This window comes from Pipistrellus kuhlii, unplaced genomic scaffold (genome assembly GCF_014108245.1).
Source record: "Pipistrellus kuhlii isolate mPipKuh1 unplaced genomic scaffold, mPipKuh1.p scaffold_m20_p_21, whole genome shotgun sequence".
Classification (NCBI taxonomy): Eukaryota; Metazoa; Chordata; class Mammalia; order Chiroptera; family Vespertilionidae; genus Pipistrellus; species Pipistrellus kuhlii.
Window position 1 is genome coordinate 1,007,427 of NW_023425520.1, and position 13,824 is coordinate 1,021,250.

At 53.1% G+C, this 13,824-nt stretch overlaps 1 protein-coding gene across 1 annotated transcript; it reads right to left on the reverse strand.

Annotated features, from left to right (window-relative positions):
• Positions 1 to 8,569: 8,569 nt before the first annotated feature.
• On the reverse strand, positions 8,570 to 9,325 carry LOC118725824 (microtubule-associated proteins 1A/1B light chain 3B). Its single transcript, XM_036449918.2, has one exon. It carries the CDS (start codon positions 9,215 to 9,217, stop codon positions 8,840 to 8,842), a length of 378 nt encoding a protein of 125 aa, XP_036305811.1. The 5' UTR covers positions 9,218 to 9,325; the 3' UTR covers positions 8,570 to 8,839.
• Positions 9,326 to 13,824: the final 4,499 nt, after the last annotated feature.

The window sequence follows — 13,824 nt, forward strand, 5'->3', positions numbered from 1 at the left end:
CGGAAAGCAGGGGCCCTCAGTCTGCCTAATCTGGTAGCCCCGCAGCGGGAGGCCCCTCAGCTTCCTAGTCTGTGCAGTGGGCTGTGTGTGTGTCCATTTCCCCCGGGGGAGGGGTGTGCAAACCTGAAGGGGGCCCAGACTCCTGTTTGTCAAGACTTCCCCATGCCTTCCAAGCTCTGCTCCAGTTGCTGTGGGAACAGCCTGTAATAAAAATAAAAATTACTGCTAATCAGGAAAATCATCCTTCTCAGCCCAGCCACACTCATGAGCTAGCTACAAAACACCTCAGTTTTCTGGAGTTAACCCTCTCCACCCCTACCCTTTACCCCGACCCTCCAGAGGCGTGCAGCCTCTTATTCTAAGGGTGAGGAAATGGAAGCCCAAATGGTGGAAGTGACTACCGTGTTTCCCCGAAAATAAGACATCCTCCGAAAATAAGACCCAGCGCATGGAAAGATAAGACATCCCCTGAAAATAAGACCTAGCGCAACTTTGGGAGAAAAAATTAATATAAGACACTGTCTTATTTTCGGGGAAACAGGGTAGCTTAGTACCACTGCAAGGGGAGGGTGACGCCAGGGTCGGGCATCAGATCTGTTCTCCTGAGAGGCTGTGGGGAAATCAAGGAGGGCTTCCTGGAGGAGGTGGTGGGAAAGGAGCTTGCAGGTGGGAAAAATTTTCAGGCACACTCATGTATTCCACTAGTGTGCACTGAGCACCTATTGTGTGTCATGCCCTGTGCTTGATGCTGGGGATACTGGATGAGCAAGCCAGACCCGGCCTCTCCCGCGTGGGTAGCCCAGGTTGGTGGGAGGCAGCTACGTAATCCTCCAAAGGGGCCAGGACTACGATGCAGGAGCCCCAAAAGGTACCTGGCCCAGCCTGAGGTGGGAGGAGTCTGGGCTGGCTCCCCAAAGGAGAAGGGAACACCAAACCAGGACCAGGAAGATGAGGAGGACACGGCCAGGCAAGGAAATGACAGGAAAGCATTCCAGTAGAGGAGCATCATGCACAGAGCCCCAGAGGCAGAAATGAGCGCGATGGGCAGGCTGATCTCAGGACGGAGCGGTCTTGGAGATCCAGAGAAGCAGTGCCAGTGGTGTGGGGCTCAGGCTGTGTTCTGGAGGCAGTGGGAGTCACCGAGGGGGAGTGAGGAGGGGGAGGCCTGGGGGGGAACAGCTGGCCCCAGCCTGGCCACTTCCAGCGAAACACGCGCCTTGCCTCTGCCTGCCATGAGCTCACCTCCTGTTTTTCTTGGCGTCCGGCGCACCTGGGGGCCACTCGGGGCTGGGGCTGGAATTCTTGGGAAAACCACGGCTCCAGCAGGGCCCGCAGGCATGCGTGTGCCTCATGCAGCTGGGACAGGGGCACATGGAAGCCAGGCTCCTGCCTCAGGCTTGGCACGAGGCTGAGGCTTGAACACACGTGGCCTTGTTCGGGCCACGGGAAGAAACGGGGAAGGGCACTTCAGGCAGAGGGAGCAGCTCAGGCAGAGTCTCCCAGGATGTCCCTGTTTGCCTGTCAGACAACAGAGGACTGCGTTCTGGTTTCACACTCTTGCCTCCTGGGCCCCGCCAGGCCCTGAAATACACTTGCTAGTACTGTCCCCTTCCTCTTCATTTCCTAGCCTTTGTGCCTGCTGTCTCCTGCCTTTCTCTAAATACCTTTCTCTGTCCTTTTAGTCCTGGCTCTGGTGCCCCCTCCTCCAGGAAGTCCTCCTTGCTCAGAGGCTGGTGCTTGTGTGATCAGCCCTCTGAGAACCGTGGCAGAGTGCTCCTGGCGGAGAATGCTGAGATAGGTTGACCCTGGGGGCTGTGTTTGGTTCTGGGGACTCCTAAGGAGGCTGGGGGATTTAGTGATCTGTGATAGCACCTGCTACCGTTCATGTAACATTGTTATTATTCCTTATAAATAATGCAGCACCATTGCTATTCACCATAGTAACCCTTGCCAGCCCTGTACGTTAGGACACACTTCGGGGCAACATAGCCTGGGTTGGAAATTCAGCTGGGCACGGCCTTGCTCTGTGGCCTCGCCAAGTTGCTTGACCTGCCTGTGCCCGTTTCCTTACCTATAAAACGAGGGTGATCCTTGTTGAGAGGATTGGACGAGCAAAGCCATGTGCAACATCTGGCTCTGGTGTCACCTCCTTATGCAACGAGGGACTTACACGCTTATGTCAGTTACACCGGAGAGAGTGTTTAGTCACATTTTCCTGGGGGAGGTGAGACGCCTCAAGGTCACACAGCCAGGATTAGCACTGGGGAAGGCGGGACCTCTGAGGCCCTCGCACCGCCCTCCCTGCCCCTGGTCACAGAAGCCAGATGAGAAATGCTGGCCCAGGTCCCTCTGCCTGGTACCTCCTGGCCTGAGCCTGGGCTGGTGCCCCTGCCGGCTCCCGTTCCCATCACACGAGTGGACCTGGGAGCCTGGCCAGGCTGGGGCGGAGGGGCTGGGGCCCTGGTGACGGGGCTCCTGGGGCCCCTCCTGGCAGAAGCCTTTCGGGCCAGGAGACATGTGGGCGCCCCCAGATTGCCCAGCTGCCTCCTCTGGTGAATCCAGAGGGAAAATATGTCGGGAAGGCAGCCGCCCTGCCCTGGGCGGGCCTGGCCGCAGGCCCAGGGTCTGGGGAATTCATCAGGGCCAAGAGGGAGGCCACAGTCAAGGAGCCTGACCCAGCCTGCCTCTGCTGGCCCCACCGGCCCCATCTCTCCTGCAGGACCAGGGGGCAGGGGGCAAGGGGCAGGCGGACAGAGTGCCATTTGGGCACTGGAGCCAGTAGACCCATCCTGATTTGCTCTGTGACCTTCCGCAAGCTCTGCCTTCTCTCCCGCCCTCCATTTGCCCCGGCCCTGTCCCCATTCTGTCCCAGGCTTCCCGAAAGAGGATGGTAAAGGAGAAGATAACAATAAATATAATGCCTACAGTTTTATGTTGTAAGTACCAAACACTCAGAAACCTTGCCAACCACTTTTATGGGTTTTCTCTTTCTGGCCTCTTCATCCCCACCCTCTGCAGCCCCAGGAGGCGAGGAACTGGCCCTCGGCCTCCATCAGCGCGGGGGCAGCAGCGCACAGCCATGAAGGTCTTGAACTCTGGCATTTCTTGAACCCTGAGTTTCATATTGCAGCTCTGCTGTGTGGCCTGAGGCAAGTTGCTTGGCTTCTCTGTGTCTCAATTTCTTCCTTATGTTCTCTCTTCCTCTCTCTCCCTCTCTCCATCTGTCTGTCTCTCTCTGTCTCTCTCTCTTTCTCTCTCTCAGTGATGGAAAGACCACCTTCAAAAGTTTACTATATTGTAAATTTTTTTCCCTCAAGGTTAGCAAGCAAAGTTGCTTCAGGAGAGAAAAATCTTTAGAAACAGGAAACCCACTGGGATTGAATGATGCCACTTTCGGTGGATGCTGATTTCTAAGAATGATGCTGCACAGCCATATCTTCATTGTTTTCCAAGGATAACGGTGGCAGGACAAAGGACCACCCTGCCCTGTGTCTGTGTCCAGGGAGAGAGATTGCCTGCCTGCAGGCCTAACTGCAGAACTGCTGTTCTCTCCCTCTGCCCCCCTCTCTCTGTCTAATGAACTAAAAATTGGAAATGCCTGAAGAGTTTTGCACAGTAGCAGTTAAAACCCAGGTGAAAATGGAGACCCTAAGAGCTCCACCATGGAGTAAATTAATCCATGGAAAGTGATGAGCCCTGAGTTGGTAACATCCCCATTCTCCAGATGAGCAAACTGAGGTTTAGCAAGGCAGGTTCGTCCCAGGTCCTCTCCATGTTGGCACGCTCAGAGAGGGAAGTCACACGCACCCTCCCCTCCTCATGAAGGCACCTAGCCTGGCCACAGGGAGGGAGTCATCCCCCCTCCTCCCCGGTTCCTGGGGCTCTGTCTGGAGAGGGTGGGTTTGTGCACAGAGCCTACCTTCTGTAGTTTCTCTCCGGCTTCCACTGGGCTCATTAACAGGAGGCCCTTGTTCAGCCCAGTGATGGATGAATGGAGGCTGAGGGTGGGGTGTGTTTACCCATCATTGCCTGGCGAGCAGGGGCCTGGCTGGGGCATGGACCAGAAGGGGAGGGAGCTAGCAGGTAGGGAGGAGCCCCAGCCCCGAAGAGGGAAGACGGGCACACAGTAGGTACCAAATACGTGATTCTCGTTCGGCGGGATGAAATTAAATGACCTTATTCACTGGACAGACCCTGGCCCCGTCCCACACAGCTCGCAGGCGGGAGGAGGTCCTGGCCTCCCAGCTCCGGGGTGGGCAGCTTCGAAGGCTGAGACGTGCACGCAGGCTCCGTGGCACACTCGCCACACGGAAGCAGGGCCAGCAGGGTTGGAAGAAGGAGCCCAGGGGTTCGGGAGGCCCCTCTGCAGCGGGATGTTGGTGCCAGGACCGGTACAGGTGAGTGGCTCTGGTTAACTGGGAGCACCCAGGCAAGGGGCACCGCGGGGCCAAGGCCGTGGTGGGCTGTGCCTGGTGTGTTCAGTGAGAAGGTGATACAGCTGGAGAGAGGGCTCTGGAGGGGGAGGAGGTGGGACCACAGGGAGGAGTGTGGGGTGAGAGCCCGTGCAGGGGCAGAGCTGGGAGCTGAGAGCCGTGGTTGGGTTCCACAGGCATCGGTAGCCCATCTCTTTCTGCTCTCCGGACCCTTTACCTCAGCTGTGCCTGCTCCCTGGGGCATCGTCCCCTTTAACATGGGGAGTTTCTTCTCATTCTGGCTGTATTAGTGGCCTCTTCTCGCCTCCAAAGTGCCCTGAGCACCCTCCATCGCAGCCTGAGCGCCCTGTGTGGCACTGCTGGCTTACATGGGCTGTGTGGGTGTGTCAAGTGAGCCCCCCCCTCGTGTTCCCCACCATCGTGCACACAGGATGGAATAAATGAATGATGGATCGGATGTACAGGTGGGTGAAAATAGTTGGAAGATAGGTGAATAGATGGGTGGATGGGCGGGTAGATGAGTGAGTGGATAGGTGGGTAGGTGATGAGTTGATGGATGAATGGATGGGTGTATGAACATGGATGGATGGATGGATGGATGGATGGATGGATGGATGAGAGGATGAATGGATAGATGGATGGATGGATGGATGGGTGACAGGATGAATGGATAGACGGATGGATGGATGAATGATGGGTGGATGGATGGATGGATGGATGGATAATGGTTAGATAGATGGGATGGCTGGATGGGTGGATGTAGCTTAGATGGATAAATGGATTCTCCCCAGGATCCTCTCTGGCTATATGGCAACTCCATTCAGAGGTCACTGTGAGGAGTAAACAAAAGAAGGAAGGTAAAGCACACAGCAGGCACCCACCTATGAGTCTTCCTGACTCTGTTTCCCACTGTATTGAATAATTACTAGAGCCAAGGAGTTCCAGAGGATCCAAGAGCCATAAGACCACAGAACAAGGAGACAAGGAGCTAAGAAGTGACAGAGCCATGACATCATGGTTTATGGAGCCACGGGACCATAGTACCAAAGCCACAGAACTGTGGGGTCCTACAGCCATGGGACCACAGCATGCTAAGGTCACAGAACTGTGGATCTTGGGGTCACAAGACCATGGAGCGCTAAAGCGACAGAATTGTGGGACCCTAGAGCCATGGGGGCCATGGTGTTAAGAGAGCATGGACCCAGAGTGACGTGGCCACCAGTCAGCAGACGCACAGAACTATAGAATGGCAGCCACAGGTAGAACTATAGGACCGAGGAGGGCTGAGGCACAGCACTGCGGCCTCCCACATCTGAGGGGCCACAGGGTGGAGTCTCAGAACCATTCTCTCAGGCACACCCTCACCTGCCCACCGTCCACGGAGGCTCCCAGGGGCCACGGAGCCACGAAGTGCTTTCTCCCCCCATCTCTGGGGGAGCCACAGGAGAGAAGGACCACAGCATCTCCGACTCCCGCAGCCAGCCAGCCACCGCTCAGCGAATCCCTGTGCCAAGTGAGGCTGCCCAGGTGCCCGGAAACAATGCCAACCTCCAGCCAGGCGTGCTGGGACGCTGAGTGCTCAGCCGCAAGTGGAAAAAGAATAAAATCGTTACTTCTACATCCATGTCCTTTAAAGGCTGACCGCAACATGGCGTGGAGGAGAGTCTGTTCTCGGGCACATCCCTCAGGGCAGGGGTGGACTGCCAAGCTGCCTCCTTCCCAGCTTGGCTCCCACCTCTGCTCACGCCAGGACTCACAGCTCAGCTCAGATTCCACCAGACGCATCATGTATTAATGAGCTCTCCTGGGACAGCAGCTTCTCCCAGCAGCAGCTGTACCCCTGATGCCCAAAACAGTCCATCTGTTTTGGAGAGGGGAAACAGGCTCCGGATCACAGAGAGCCAGAGCCAGAACTCAAACCCCTGTCTGGCCCTGGCTGGTTTGGCTCAGTGGATAGGGTCCCAGGTTCCATTCTGGTCAAGGGCACATGCCTGGGTTGTGGGCTCGGTGCAGCGTGCAGGGGGCAGCCAATCAATGGTTCCCTCTCATCCTTGATGTTTCTAACTCTCTCTTCCTCGCCCTTCCTCTCTGAAATCAATAAAAATATATTTTAAAAATACAAAACAAGCAAACAAACAAAACAAACCTGTCTGTTGGATGCTGAGCATGAACTCATCCGAACCCAGCCAGACTGCCTGTTGGAGCCCCGGACTGCCTCCTCCTGGAGCCCTAGCCATTTTGCTTCCCGATGTGGCATAGTGAGGAAGCCAAGGCACAAGACTCAGCGATGTCTTCCCTCCTCTGAGCTCAGAGCATGAGGCAGGGCTGCTGTGGGGACGATGTGGTCACAGAGCGTGCGCACTGGACGTGGTATTGCTGGGCTGGAAGGACCGGGCCCTGTCCCCACCTTCCGCGGAAAAGCAGGGGGCTGGGAAGTGCGGTTCTCGTGCTTCCGAGGCCCTGGCACAAAGAGCTGATCTCTGAAACGAGGTCACAGGGGGAGAAAGCCCACCCCTCACTGCCTTTACGGCAGGGGCAGGGCTTCTGGCTTCAAAAGCCCAAATGGTGCCTTCAGGATGTCTCTCCATCAGCTTTCTTCCTTTAAAAAAGAAGTGATAAAATACACACGACATAAGAGTTACCATTTCAACAATTTTAAAGTGTACGATTCAGTGGGTTTTAGTCATGGCAACCATCATCTCTATTTCGTTCTAGAATATATATATATATATATATATATTTTGTCTTTCCTTCCAGAATATTGTCATCTTCCAAAAGGAAACCTCATTCCCCATTAATAATCACTCCACGTTTTCCCCTGCCCCCAGCCCCAACCACTAATCTACTTTCTGTTTCTATGGATTTGCCTCTTCTGGACATCCTATATAGTAATAAAAGGCTAATATGCAAATGGACCCAACAGTGGAACAATCCGTCGCTATGACGTGCACTGACCACCAGGGGGCAGACGTTCGATGTAGGAGCTGCCCCCTGGGGGTCAGTGTGCTCCCACAGGGGGAGCGCCACCCAGCCAGAGGTTGACTCACAGCTGGAGAGCACAGGTGGTGGGAGCCTCTCCCGCCTCTGCAGCAGCACTAAGGGCCCTTTGGGGGATGTCCAACTGCTGTTGGATTCTCCCCAGGATCCTCTCTGGCTATATGGCAACCCCATTCAGAGGTCACTGTGAGGAGTAAACAAAAGAAGGAAGGTAAAGCAAACAGTGAGTCCCAGACTGTGAGAGGGGTCCCATGCTGAGAGACACCCCCCCCCCCCAGTGCACAAATGTCGTGCACCAGGCCTCTAGTTTCATATAAACTGAATCATACAGTTTTTGGCTTCTCTCATTGAGTATTTCTTCAAGGTTCATCCATATTGCAGTATGTATCACAGCTTCATTCCTCTTTGTGCCTGAGTAGTGTTCCATTGCATATACAGACTACATCCTGTTTACCCACTCACCAGTTGAGGGCCACTTGAGTTATTTTCACCTTTAATATATTTTATTTTATTTTATATTTTTATTGATTTTTTTTACAGAGAGGAAGGGAGAGAGACAGTTAGAAACATCGATCAGCTGCCTCCTGTACATCCCTCCTCTGAGGATGTGCCTGTAACCAAGATACATGCCCTTGACTCGAATCGAACCCGGGACCTTTCAGTCCGAAGGCCAATGCTCTATCCACTGAGCCAAACCGGTTTCAGCATTTCCACCTTTTAGCTACTGTGATAATGAGTGCTATGAACATGTGTGTGCAAGTTTTTGTTTGAACACCTGTTTTCAGTTCGCTTGGGTATATGCCTGCAATTGACATAGCTGGATCATATGCTAAGTCTATGTTTAACTTTCTTTTTAAAATATATTTTATTGATTTTTTTTTTTTTTTTTTTTTTTTTTTTTACAGAGAGGAAGGGAGAGGAGTAGAGAGTTAGAAACATCAATGAGAGAGAAGCATTGGTCAGCTGCCTCCTGCACACTCCCTACTGGGGATGTGCCCACAACCAAGGTACATGCCCTTGACCGGAATAGAACCTGGGACCCTTTAGTCCACAGGCCAATGCTCTATCCACTGAGCCAAACTGGTTAGGGCTCTATATTTAACTTTCTTTTTTTTTTTTTTTTTTTTTTTTTTTATTGGTAACTTAGAATGCAAAGTATTTTATTTTTAAACTTTAAAACAAGACAGCCTAGGTTAAATAATATAGTTTTCCAAAGCTGAATGTGCTCGCTTGGAGCTCAGTTTTTCTGCTTAAAGTACAAAAACAACTCTCTAAAACTCCTAGGCAAGACACTACTGTTTTGATGATCTGTGATTTAGATGAACTGATCCAATCTCAGTTGGTAACATCCCTTTTTCCCCCGTTGGTAAGGGTTTAAAAAATTCTAGAACAGATGCATTTTTCTAGTCTTACACTGCCAATTTCATTCCAAATGTCTCCTGAGAGGCGTAGACCATATACAGGAATCCATCTTCATCCTTCTCACTTTCATACACTTCCGATATCGGTGTGGACACACTCACCATGCTGTGCCCATTCACTAACAGGAAGAAGGCTTGATTAGCGTTGAGCTGTAAGCGCCTTCTAATTATCTTGATGAGTTCACTCATGTTGACATGATCAGGTACAAGAAACTTGGTTTTATCCAGAACAGGAAGCTGCTTTTCCCCCTTGTATCGTTCTATTATCACCGGGATTTTGGTGGGATGCTGCTCTCGGATAAGCCGGACATCTTCTACTCTTTGTTCGAAGGTGCGGCGCTGCTTGAAGGTCTTCTCCGACGGCATGGCGCGCGAGGCGGGAGCAGGCGGCGAGGCAGAGGGTCCCGCAGCTTTCGGTGGCGGAGGTCCCGACGACGTCGACCGCGACTTCCCTTCTATATTTAACTTTCTGAGTAATGTCACACTTTTCTACAGCAACTTCACCACTGGACACTCCCAACTAGCAGTGCACAAGGGTTTTCGTTTCTTTGCCAACACTTGTTTTTAAAGTTTTTTATTATGGCCATTCTAATGAATGTGAAGTGGAATCTGGTGATAGTTCTGATTTGCATCTCCTGGTTATCTCCCTTCCTGTCTCTTAGGGTGCAAAACTGGGCCAGGCTTGCATTTCTCCAGCCCCATGGTCCTGAGCAAACAGATCACCTTTCCCCTGCTGGGCCCAGAAGATATCTCAGGGCTGACTCTCATTACCCAGCTCAGAGCACCAGGACCCCCCCAGAGCCAATCACTGTGGGGAGATGGGAGACCCCAGGCGGAGGAGGCGGGGTCACCCCTCCCAGACAGCACTAGATACTAAACGTGGTGAAGCCTGGATCCCCACCTCAGATTCCTGCTCAGGGGCTTTCTGGATCGCAGGGAGTCTGGCCTGCTTTACTGGGGGGGACTCTGGTAGTGTGCCAAGCCTCCAGCCTCTGCCTCCAGCTCCCAGCTCTACATCTGAGGCCCTTCTTGCTGCCTTCTGCCCTGGGCAAGGGTGGCAGTCCCAGCCCCAGCCCAGGCCTCCTGGAGGCTTCCGCTGAAGGCAGCTCCCAGCCCAAATGAGGGCCTTCCCTCCTTTGCTGGCCTCTTTTTTTTTTTTTTTTTTAATTGATTTTTTTACAGAGAGGAAGGGAGAAAGAGGGAGAGTTAGAAACATTGATCAGCTGCCTCCTTCACATCCCCTACTGGGTATGTGCCCACAACCAAGGTACATACCCTCGACTGGAATCGAACCCGGGACCCTTGAGTCCGCAGGCCAATGCTCTATCCACTGAGCCAAACCGGTTAGGGCTTTGCTGGCCTCCTGATCTCCCCTGGGTATCAGGCAACCCTGCCCATCCTAAGGAAACAGCTTTAGCCCAGAACAGCAGTGCCACGGGCCTGTTATTCCCAAATGGCTGGTGATGGCAGAGGAGGAGCCAATGGAAGGAGATCCTGGGTTCAAAGCTGCTCCCAGCGCCGCTCAGGCCCCAAAGGGTTGAAGTAGGGAGATACAGAATGGCATGAATCATCAGGATCAGAGCGATGATCATGACCCACAGCTGGGAGGGACCGAGGAAGGGAGGCAGAGAGCAAACAGGAGCCCAGGGAGGGCAAAACATTTGCTCAGGGCCCCACCGTGAAGGAGAAGCAGGTCTGACTCCAATCCCCTCCTTTTTTCTTTTTAAAAAATTGCTTTGCTGTGGTGAAGACATATAATATAAAATTTACTATCTTAATGTTTAAGGGGGCAGGATCGTGCTATGAAGTGCATTCCCATTGTGTGCAGCCATCACTATCACTTATCTCCAGAATTCTTCATCTCAAAAAACTAAAACTCTGTGCCCATTAAGCAACCCCCTTCCCCCACCCCCAGCCCCTGGCACCAGTCTCCGTCTTCTCAGTCTGTACGTGAACTACTTCCTCTTAGCAACTGGGATAAATAATCAGGCCCAAATGCCCTGACGGGTTTGGCTCAGTGGATGGAGCGTCAGACTGCGGACGGAGGGGTCCAGGTTTGATTCCGGTCAAGGGCATGTATCTTGGTTGTGGGCACATCCCCAGTAGGATGTGTGCAGGGGGCAGCTGATCGATGTTTCTCTCTCATCGGTGTTTCTAACTCTCTATCCCTTTCCCTTACTCTCGGTGTAAAAAAAAAAAAAATCAATAAAATATATATATATATATATATATATATATATATATTTTTTTTTTTTTTTTTTTTTTTTTTTTTTAAAGCTGACTTATTCACCCGCTAGCCTGGAATATTGGGACTGCTGAGGTCTTGTCCCTGATGCTCTCCTGGGATGTATGACTTCAGATCAATGTTACACTTTTCGGATGGGAAACTGAGTCATCCCTCACGACCAGAGAGATGCTGAATCCAACTTCTGGCCCCCGCCCCGTGCCTGACCAGGCCCCAGGGTGGGTCTCGGGCTTGTGGGCTGGCGGGTGTCCCGGGGCCTGCTTTTCCACCCAGCACTGGGGCTGGTGCTGGGAGGGGCAAGGCCTCAGGGCTGGTGCTTATTTTTTTAACCTTTGCAACCAGAGACTCAAAGCTGAAACTGTCCTGCCCGCCCCTCCACCCCCGCGCCCCTCCACCCCGGCCGCCCATCAGGCTTGGCCAGCAAGGCTGCCCAGAGGCCTGACCTCTGGACACGGGGCCTCCCCAACCACACGGTCATGGGACCGCGTCCAACTGCACATCTGGACTCTTTTTTTTTTTTTTTTTTTTTTTAAGAGAGAAAGTTGAAGGGAGGGGTAGAACATCAATGTGAGAGAGGCGCATGGATTGGTTGCCTCCTGCACATCCCCCAACCAGGGCCGGGGATCCAGCCTGCAACTGAAATATGTGCCCTTGACTGGAATCTAACCCGGGACCTTCAGTCCGAGGGCCGAAGCTCTATTCACAAAGACACACAGGCTGGGGCCACATCTGGACTTTTTGACTTGGTTCTGGTTTCCGGCCAGAGCACAGGGCCTGGATGGGAAAATGCGGGCCCACTTGCTTGCACAAAGGTTTGAGTCAAGGACTTGGCTCATGCCCTCTGCCTGCCTCTCCCAAGTGGGTCATGTCCATCCAAGGCCACTCCTCATCCCCAAGGCCCAGGTACCATCTGGAGCGGGAATTCTGATCCAGACATGTGGATCCAGCGGTGCAGCCCACGGCCAAGATGGGGCTATTGGTCGCCAACATCACCTCTATAAGGTTTCCTGTCTTAGGTAAGCCACTCAGGGCGGGGCCTGAGAGCGGGGCAGTGCCTGAGATTCCTCCCACATCCAGTGCCTCAGTGGCTCATGTCCCCTCAGCCTCCAATACATACAAGTACAAACACTTCCCTGCCCTGGTCTGAACCCTGCTGACTCCTGCCTGGGACCTGCCTCAGCCTATTGCCCCTGGGAGCCAAAGGGGATAGCTCAAAATTATCAGATTGTTTTACTCTCCAGCTCACACACTCTCCATGGCTCCCCATTATTTCCAGAATAAAACCCATCTCCTCCCCATTGCCTGCAAAGCCCCATGGGATCTCACCTCACCTGTTCACCAGCCCGTCTCTTCCTCCTTTGCTCCCTCTCCTCCAGTAGCCATGCCCTTTCCCTACCCCGGGGCCTTTGCACGCACCATCCGTTCAGTCTGGAATGTGCATCCTCCATATTTGCATGATACTTTCCTGCGTCTCAGCTTAAAGATCACCAACTCAGGAGGCCTTCCCCGGATCCTAAGCAAAAATATTTTTCTTACCTTCTTCCCAATACTCTTCATGCTTTGAAATTATATTCTTTGTTTGTGTTTTCATACAAATACAAGTTACAAATTGCATCTCATCCCTGGTGAATACCATCATGCCCAGCACATACTGAGTAGGGCTGTGTCTTCTTGGGGTTTAGGGGACGTACCAGCCCTAATGCCAACCTCTGAGGGCCCCTGAGGGCCCCCAGCGATACCCCAAGATTTATAACGAAGAACACTGCCCTTAGTGTATGTCAGGGTGGTTGGAGCTGTGATGGGCAGCTCACAGGTAGCCATGAGGGCCAGGGAGAGGAACTTCCAAGTTCCAACTAAAATAAGGGAAAGACCGAAACCGGTTTGGCTCAGTGGACAGAGCGTCGGCTTATGGACTGAAGGGTCCCAGGTTCGATTCCGGTCAAGGGCATGTACCTTGGTCGTGGGCACATCTCGGGTGGGGGGTGTGCAGGAGGCAGCTGATCGATGTTTCTCTCTCATCGATGTTTCTAACTATCTCTCTCTCTCTTTCTCTCTGTAAAAAATTAATAAAATATATTTTTAAAAAATAAAAAATAAAATAAGGATAAGAACCAGCTAAGGTGGGGTGGGCTGGAGGGAGTTAATGAGTGGGGGAAGGGGGAGACATATGTAATATTTTCAACAATAAAGAATTATTTTTTTTAAATCTTCAAAAAAAAAAAAAACACAAAAAAAAAACCCACAAGCCTTTAACTTACCAGGAAAAAAGAATCAGCCAGGTCAGAGGCCACAGAGGGTCTCAGGGGGGAAAGCAGCACCAACAAAGGCCTGGAGGTGACAGAACGGGGCAGCATTCCTGGCGCTGGGTGTGGCGGGAGCCGGGGAGACGGAGCCTGGCGTCAGACGGGGGTGAGGGGAAGCCACGCTAGGTATGTGAGCACATCAGACGTGTCCCCATCGCCCTGTGCCAGGCGGGAGGCTCCCTGCCCAGCCCTCCGCAGCCTGCGGGTCAACGCGCTCTCGCTGACTGGGAACGTCTCGAAACAGCTTCACACACATTCTTGCGGAGTAGGTGGTGGGGCCATCTGCCATCCCGGCCACCGCGGGGCGCGGGAGCCCCGCCATCTGCAGGAGCCTCCCAGGCCCGGATCGGTGCCGATGGCCGCCTGGCCCCACGGGGGCCTCTCGGCCTCCCCCGGAAGGTCCGGGACCCCAAGACCCTGGGTCT

Excerpts from the sequence above, each read along its gene's own strand:
- LOC118725824 (XM_036449918.2), bottom strand. The coding sequence starts at position 9,217 with ATGCCGTCGGAGAAGACCTTCAAGCAGCGCCGCACCTTCGAACAAAGA.